The 9,240-nt window shown below is 41.5% G+C and overlaps 1 protein-coding gene across 1 annotated transcript in view; it reads right to left on the minus strand.

Annotated features, from left to right (window-relative positions):
• Positions 1-2,880, minus strand: part of agap3 (ArfGAP with GTPase domain, ankyrin repeat and PH domain 3) — a 67,420-nt gene extending 64,540 nt beyond the window's left edge. The window contains exon 1 of the mRNA XM_053330737.1: positions 1,644-2,880. Within this exon, the coding sequence (XP_053186712.1) occupies positions 1,644-2,880 (1,237 nt within the window). The remainder of the gene's footprint in view (positions 1-1,643) is intronic.
• Between the last annotated feature and the right edge of the window lie 6,360 nt (positions 2,881-9,240).

A 9,240-nucleotide genomic window follows, 5' to 3' on the forward strand; every position in this document is an offset into this window, starting at 1 on the left:
CAAGATAAAGAAGAATGAATCAAACACACAGGAGATTTTCTTGAAATTCTCAATGGGTAATGGCAAGTCAAGACTAGTCAGAATAAAAACGCATCAGTGAGCACTTTTCCATCTGCTGGATCCCAGTGATACCTCATACTGAGATTTATTACATGTTCTATATACAGTCCCATTCCTAGTATTACAACCTTCACTAGATAAATGCACCATAGGCAACCTAGGCCTCAGCCCAGCCACCCTCCTCTAACCCAAAGCCCCCCAGAGAGCCCCCATCTCAGCACACGGTTCACTGATCACTCATGCATCCACGGGTACAACAGAGTGGCTTTGTTCACCCACAGGTGGGGGTGGGGACACAGTCTGCACACCTCAACCCCCTCACCCTCTTACCACCGTTCCCCCAAACCTTTCTGACAAGGCAGTGGCTGATTTAAAACAAGATTTTAAAGTTATCACCAGGAAGCACTTTAACAGAATAGTGTGCACATGTGTATGTGTGTTTAGTTGTAGGAGGACTGGGCTTCAACTTTCTGGATTTAATTTAGGAGCAAGGACTTAGGCAGGTAGCAACAGGCATTGAGTCCCGCCCAGGGCATTGAACACTTAACTTCTGAGGCTGATCGGCACACCTACATTCCTAATGCCTGACTGACTTGACTCTACAGTGGAATAAATGGACAATTACCACTTGACTCCTCACAACAAAGTATCCTTGGTAACACAGAGATTACAAATAGACTGGAATATCAACAAAGCCAACCTCAGGACTCTCCTTTGCTGGTTCAAAGGTTGGCTTAATGAGGGTGAATACTGAGCAACTAAACATTAGTACAAGTCATTGAGTTGTCACAGGTGACTAATTAGTTCTTCATGTGAATGTGTAAGACTGCAGCTTGACGCTAAAAACATAGCAAATCAGCTATTAATTTGGATCGTTACAAATATTTGTTCCTCCCTGACTGCTCTTTCAGGAAACTGGACAAACATACTCAACTGTCAGAGTTAACCTTTAAACACAGTGCTTAAGTCGTCTTCTCTTCTCCCCATCATTATAACATGTAAGCCCTCTTAATTTAGCCCTGCTACGCTGACAAAAGCATCCCCATTACAGCCACTAACTACTCTAATGCTGCTGCTTTAAGCTGTGTCTCTGAAAGGCCAACAGACAGCATTATCAACACTCCCATGTCCTGTGTCTGGGTAACACAGAAACAGAAGTGGGACACAAGTACAGTTGCACCACTGTAAAACAAGTCATTATGATGTTGTCTTATCAGTAACTGGTGATTTGAGTTCACTTTACTTACCTATTCATTTACTGAACTTGAAAAATCTTATGTAAGGCAAAGTAATTGTGTAAGTAAAAGTGTAAGTACAAACAGGCTGTTCACACATGAAAAACACTGGAGAAATAAATTCCCCAAAATAGAAATTCCACAAGGACTCTCTGGAACCAGACGTTTTTGAATGCCATCCAAACTCACAATTCCCCATGTGTTTTTCATTTGCCCGTCCTTCTAAAATAAAAGAAAAAAAGTGCACTTCCGACTTTCTCTTGAGCTGAAACATTCTATGCAGTGAATGAGGGGCTGCAAATGGAAAGCTGAGCTCAGAAATAAATTCAGCAATCTTGTAGGTCTTACCTTGACCTTTATGGGACTCAGTGTCTGCAAGAGTCTCTATGGAGACTGGCTGTGACTTATTATTCCTGTCCAGGGGATATTGGCCAGTGTCTTTGCACTCGGACTGCTGGGATTCACATTTGCTACTGCATGGCTGCTCTTTCCTCCTGAAACGGTTGGCTATGAGCTGCCATATGCTTGGTTCTTCCTGAACTGGTTTAGACAGTTTTGTTGGACAAAGGGGTACCTCCATGACCTTAACCTTTCCTCTGCTGTGGTACTGAATGTACTGCATGCCCCCATCCTCCATTTGTTCACTGGAAGTTGGAAGCACTCTTCCTGTGAGGTATGAAAAAGGCTGTGGAGGCATTGTTGTCTCCTCAGCAGAGTTTTTAGTTCGAGAGCAGTCCTTTGACTCTCCCTCAGACCCTACGGTAACTTTGTCCCGTGGCCGAGTCCTTCTGATGCGCAGACTGAGGCTCCGTCTCAATGAGCTGAGTGTGCCTTTTGGAGCCTCCGATTTACCAAATTTGGGAGAAGATTTAATGTCCTCCCTCTCCTTGTTCTTATCTTGAGGTGCTTTGCCAAACAGCCTCCAACGGAAACTCCCTTTGAGAGAGCTTCCTCCATCGCTCCCTATGTGGTTACAGCTCCTCTGGCTGTCTATCTCATCATCAGAGCCCCTCTTCCTTAGCTCCAATACTGTCATACTGACAGGCCTGGGCTTCCAGCTTCTCTGGCGGATCCTTGGGGTCACCTCTGTGAGGACTGAAGGCCGCTGAGCAACAACATGACTGAGGCCATCCACAGCCCTCAACTCAGCCTTCCTGCTCCTGTACTGCTGGCTGCTCTCTGAAATGCCTTCCAGTCTTGAGGGGTGCTCGTTCTGGGTCACTGTCTGGACTGGGCCAAGGCCTGCCAGCATGCACACACTCCTGGGCCTCCGAAGCCGTACGGGTTGATAATCTTTTTGCTGCCTGATTGGGTCCCCATACATGCTCACCGTTCTCCTGCCGAGTGAGGCTTCATCCAGATGCGGCCTGCGCAACACAGCCCGGGGTAGAGAACTATGTCCCGCAACAGTGCCATGATGCCCAAAGACAAGTCCTCTAGCATGGACGTTGACAGAACATAATGTTGTGCTCCGAATGTGTTTCTCTTGAGTGTCTGTCTGAGCAGCTACCTCTGCCACGTCTCTGTGTTGCTGTGAGGATTTGTTTGAGTTAGTAAGTTGTTTCAGAAACCTGTCAGTCTTCATTTTTTCCACCTCCTCCAACTCCTCCTCATTCTCCTCCACTACTACCTCATCTCTTTGCCTCCCAGCTCTGCTTGAACAGCTCAGGGAGGGCCACCTGTCAAGGTCCTGTCGTGCCCTGCCCAGCCTCGGGCTGTTCTCCATTGGCATTACACTAATTGTCTCTCCTCCTGGCTGGCAATTGTCCACAAGGGTGTGGGTGACCCGGCCCATACCTAGCTCTGACTCTGGTGCATCTCCCTGTGTTTCTTTTAGAATTACAGAGATATGATAAACAGTTTTCCCCTGCTGCTGTTGGCTAGTTGTATTCCTTGGGGTTGCATCCACCGTCCCACTGCTGAGGAATAGCATGGCAACTCACTGAAACTGATTCACGCACACATCCTGATTCAAACACACTAAAACAAGTGCATAGCACAAGCCAATGCTCACATTCTGCCCAGGAATTGTTGAGATTCTGCTCATAAAGTCCTTCATTTGAAGACTAAATTCCTATGCCAGGCATAATCCTTCACCTCTGACATGGGAAAAAAACTTCAAACAAGTTAGAGCAAAGCCTTGCTGCCACCTGCATCCTCTGGCTCCTTCACTCAGCAAACTCGCACACGCTTTTCCCCACACTTTGTTTTACCTGTCTTGCACAAGCAGATGGACAAAAGAAGTACAAATTATCCAAGTCATATCTGTAACAGCTACAAAAGTTGCAACTAATAAAAAATGTAATCATCCTTCCTCTTTGGCAAGTTGCGAGCTATGAGCAATCCTTGTTGTTAGCGGTGCAGACAAACCCCTTAATCTCTGAGCTCTTGCCATGCAGAGCATGGGTGAGTGTGTCTCTGTTTGAACTTTCAGCTGCCTTCCAACCCCCGGGACACATGGAAAACAAGGAGTGGATCCCACGGGCATTAAACACGCCCTCCTGATTTCTCTAGAGCTGCTAGTAGCCCCCAGAGACATAAACAGACCGAATTGAACATGAGATTGAGAGAAGACTGGGCTGAATATACACTGTAATCAACAAAGAATACAATCCACAACAAACAGTCATGAATGGACACTTTGTGTTCACTGCCCCTCTAACTATGAAACAAAAAAAGGGGGGATACTTTCCCATGTTTAATGGGGAATAGTCTGATATACCTCATGTTCTTATTCCCCCCACATTTTTGTAACCACATAAACATTAATTTCAAGGATCTAACAAAGACACTGCCTGTGTTGTACAGATATCTTTAATAGTAAAAGACTGTAACATAATAAAGATACTCGCCTCTCACTACATGACCTATTGCAGATGTGACCTGTGTTAGTAACATGGAGTATCCACACAACTACACACCACGCTCCCAGTGGCTCCCACTACAGAGCCCACACACCGTGGCAGAGCTTAAGCTTAATTCCAAGATTGGCTGAACGCTATTTATGGTAGAGGAAACTGTATTCTCTTTAAAAGCACTGGTACTTACTTTAGCAGAAAATGGTACATTGGGCATTATATAAAATGGCATTTTATGCATCTTGACACAATAACACATTTACTGCCGAGACTAACTTCATTGAGAAAATTGGCACATTCAGCCACTGAGAAAAATCCTGATGTGAACTCTGCCATGAGAAGAGGAGCCTTTTTATGTTACCCTGTTCCATTTCCTCTTGTTCATTGCTGTGGTGCTTTATGATGCATTAGTGAACTGAAATGGAGCCCATCATACATAGTGCCATGTACTACAAATACCAACATCTGAATCAAACCAGATTGTACCTGCTCGTCTCTGCAGCATGCACTCTAGTTACTGTGTGGTTAGGGCTGGAACACTGCCCCTTTGTGGTCAAAAAGAGAAAAATGCTGGTAGCGAACAGGAAACCAAAAACAAAAGGAAAATTCTTCCTGAGTATACAATATATTCATTTATTTAACATCAACAATGATAATAATTTGCCAGAATAATATTTTATGACACAAGATCAAAACAACCCTCTATTGGATTATATTATATTAAAGACCTTTCATTGCAATGTTTCCAGTATTACAAATAAACCTTGACGCAGGTGAATGATGAGCAATATAGCAACAATGACTAGCTGTGCTCAGAGTGCATAAGGTGGGAAATCCAAAAACAACCATGACTGCATCACAATAGGAAAATCCAGTATAACCATTGAGGTAGAAGTTGAAGCCCCAAACACAACTGCAGCATTGTGCCAAAAAATAATTCTCACCAAGAGTTGATTTACAGACTTCATAAAACCACAATGTTCAAAAGAATAATATTCTTCAAAATTACTAAAATCAAGGCGATAGCCTTTCCATACCATCTATGTGTGAGTAAATTCCTGATATCCACATTTTTTCCTTTGTGTTGTTATCAGGAGGCTGTGTTGTGTGAGAATGAAAACAATTGAAAACATTTAAAGTATTGCTCCAGGAAGCCCATAGTTTTACATTTCAACATGTAACCGTAATAAGCAACATGTACTGTAATAACACGTACATATGTACAATCAGGGATGTCTTAATGTAAAGAGTTTTGAATTTTACCAATACAATGTCCAGATGCTTTGACAGAGAAATTCATGAGTATAACTCTCTAACTCAAGTATAACTTGCTGTGGGTTTTACCTGTGTCTATGAAGCAGGGATTTATAATGATCTGAGGCTCATCATAAAGCAGACAGTCCTTTTCATTCCATTGGATCTGGTGGTGTCGATTTCGTCTTCGTCCCCCGAAGCACAGCAACATAGTCTACTTATAACTTCAATTTGACTATCCAATGACTCATAATGTAACCGTTTAGAAAAAAATAAATAAATAAAACATTCAGGTGGTCAGTCCAAATTGTTGGTCATCTTTTCATTTGTCTTCATGTCTTTTTACCAGGCACTGCTGTAAAAATAATCCTGCAGTCCAATTCTCAGCTCCAGCATGACAGTTTTTTCCAGCATGGCTCCAAAAACAAACCAAAAAAAAAAACTCTCTTTGGTCTGTTGCATCGTGTTGTGGCCATGATGTGCCTTCCATGCAGTCCTGGTAATGTGGATACTAGTGGAAACTCTTCCTCCAGCTACTGGGCAGTCTGAGGAACTGGCCCAAGTGTCATTGTTCACTAAGGAGTAATTTCCTCCCGGTAACTTGTAATGCAGGTGTTTGCTAGCAGGGTCCTACATACAGTAAGAAACACTGATAGGATTAAAGTTAATCCACTGTTCTCTTGTCTTTGTTGTAGCTTGAACCAGAGGAAGCCTGCGCTGTGGTAAATCCTGGGATTTCAACGTGCTGACCAGGTAACAGAGCTTCTCTTGTGTGCCCCTCTCTTCTCCTCTGTCCCACAGCTAAATGTTTCTCCCTCTTGTAACTGTATCTTGATGGCAGCTGGGAGGGTTTTCTAGAAAAACTGGATTAGCATGTTTTGAGGCTCACTACTCCACTGCATGTGTCCGTTCGTGTGTGTATACACATCTGCCTGATTGTGCACAGATATCAACTCTGTGTTTTGACTGTTTATCTCATCTTTGTGCGTCACTGTGACAAACATTTTTCAGTTTTTCTTATTTTGTCAACATGGCGCTGACCCCACATTGTCCTTTACTTTCCTTAGGCTACATTAAAAGTGCTTACCATTGGAAAGATTTTCTTGGTCCTTTTTCCATTAAACATCTATATCAGTACTTTTTCTTTAGAAATTTGATTTTAAAAAGATGCCAAAATTGTATTTGCTCATTATCCCAAAGGATTACCTTTCCAGAATTGTATATTTACATTTTGTTGCTACAGTATATCTGAAGTAAATTAGAATACAGGGTAGTATTTTTGTCACCAATGGAGAATTAGATTATTTTAAGGTTTTTTTCGAAAATACTTTCACAGCCCCTAATTAAATTATCTGTATTTTTGCCATCAATTTTTAATTAAACTCATTTACATCGAATGTTACATGACACTATTTGCATCTTTAGTTGAGGTAATCTGATACAATATACTCCCTTCCAGAGGGGGTCAGTCACGTCACTCAAAACTGTATACTGAAAACCATTTCCTGAAGCAAAACACCTGTTTAGGAAACTTCCTGACAAAGTTTGGGGCAACCTTTAAATTAAACAACCTCACAGGGAAGTTCTCATGCTACAGTCACCTACTGGAAAGCCTAGAGGTGGCTGAAAGGCTCAGAGTGGTTTTCACAGCATCATCAATTACTTTCAAGGCTTAAGCAATTTCAGGGGTTGCGATACCTTTTGAATACCTATTAGCAGGAACCACAGGAAAGCTATGTACAGCCGACATGACAGACATGGCAGTGCTGGTGTGTTTATATGAGGACACAGACACTATGCGCGACAAATGCTGGTGTCTGGCAGATTGCATGATGCATCCCAGCCTCATGAGTAAAGCTTACTAACCCCTTGTCAGTATTAGAACATGAGTCAGCATGAGAAAGACAGCTATTCACATATGTATAGTCTTTCATGAAGACAGTTTGTTTCCTCTCGCAATCAGGGTATCAGGAAGAGTAGACAAAAGCTGTTTTCTGATGGAGGATAATCCACATTAGGCTGAGATTTGAAGATATCGAAGATATTTTTTGTCAATAAGGTAAAGCAACATTCACACTTGACGAGCATCCATCATTCTTCAGCGTTGTATAAAAGGACAAAACCTTTGGTGTGATCTACTTTCTACAAATATCATGTCATCTGCATTATTCAGAAGTGTTCAGTGCAAGCTCTGCATGACAAATCAGTGTCAAAGCTTGCAGCAGTGACTCACAAAATGTTCACGACTTCTCATAGGTATTGATGTCATGCTTTAAATATATCTCATGTGAATATAAATTTATGTATTTGCACGGGGAGCCTAACTCAGACAAAGTGGAGGAAATTACTCAGAGCTGTCAGAAAATGTCCTTGATTGAAGAGATTGAAGAGTCTCTGACCTCACTGGCCAGAGTCAGAAATCATGATTAGCATCATCACACACAAACACACACACACACTTATGTGCTCTGTATTGCTAATCTACCCTTCAATCACACTAAGTGACTTTTAAATTTAGCTGGTTACCAGCACAACATGCCAGCACTTAATGTAGCTGTGCTCCTTTTTGGGCAAAGGAAAGGAACATGTTTATTACAAATTAAGTCTCACAGAGCAGTCCTAGAAATATGTGGACATAAGATCTTTTTCTAAATTATTACAATAAAAAAGGTTAAAATTATTGCCTTTAATTATTGCCATCACTGGTCCCTGATAACTACAATTTTGCTTTTCAATAATCTGCCAAAAGACCATGTTGTAAATATATTAATGGGAGCATTAGCATTTAAGATGATATGTAGTAAGGACAGCTTTAACATTAACCTCCTTGCATGTCTGTATTGGTACATTATTCTGCTGTAACACCATTAGGCAATTTAAGCATCCCAATTATTAAACTACTTTCAGCCATTACAACTTATTATCAATTCAGTGGCTTCTAGCATTATACACAGCATGTACAGTAAAACAGTAATCAATACTGCACATATCTAAAAAGCAACAATCAATGCTAAGCAGAAAGCAGAAGTACTTTTCAGTCATGCCATGTTGTGTGAATTAATTTGCATACAACAAGAGGATTATGGTAGCTGTCTGAAAAATCATTCCTAATGCGTAATTATGTTGCAAGTGTTATTATTAAGTTTTCTTAGGTGCATGGATTCACTTTGAAGTTTATGCAATTTATTTATAACACCCGGGTCTAATCTGACTGATCACGGCACTACTGTGGCATCCCTACTTTAGGGAAAGAGAAAACAAATTAAAAATTTGTCATAATATCTTTTAAAAACAGAGGTGGAATAAATTACCACTGTTAATTTTAAATCTGGGCACTCATGAGGGAGTTTCTCTAGATCCTTGATGTTTTTCTGGGTGTGACTATTTTGTTCTCTGTGGCACAATTAACACTTGCAGTGGCTCCCTCCAAAAAAGATTACAAACAGGTCTGTCAAACAGCAAATCCCCAAAGAAACATCTGAAGGCTATACAGTATGTTGTAGATAGGGAAAAAACACAAAGAAAGCTTGTTATAGCGGAAAACTGAAATAAGGTGTCTCTCCCCCAAATTCATGTTGACCAGTATTTATTCCCGAAATGGCACCTCTATGAGAATTGCCCACAGACATAATATAAATAAACTGCAGCTTGGGAAACAAATCTGTGCATCTGTGCATGCAACAACTCATATACTGTACCAGAATACACAAATACACACACAGTGAAAATATGCAAACATGTGCTTTTGATTCCCCCAGGTGATTACACAGCACTGGTGATTACACAATGACCTGCCCATTTTCAAAAAGACATAAATCTACCAGACCTCTCTT

Source organism: Scomber japonicus, chromosome 12, assembly GCF_027409825.1.
Source record: "Scomber japonicus isolate fScoJap1 chromosome 12, fScoJap1.pri, whole genome shotgun sequence".
Lineage (NCBI taxonomy): Eukaryota > Metazoa > Chordata > Actinopteri > Scombriformes > Scombridae > Scomber > Scomber japonicus.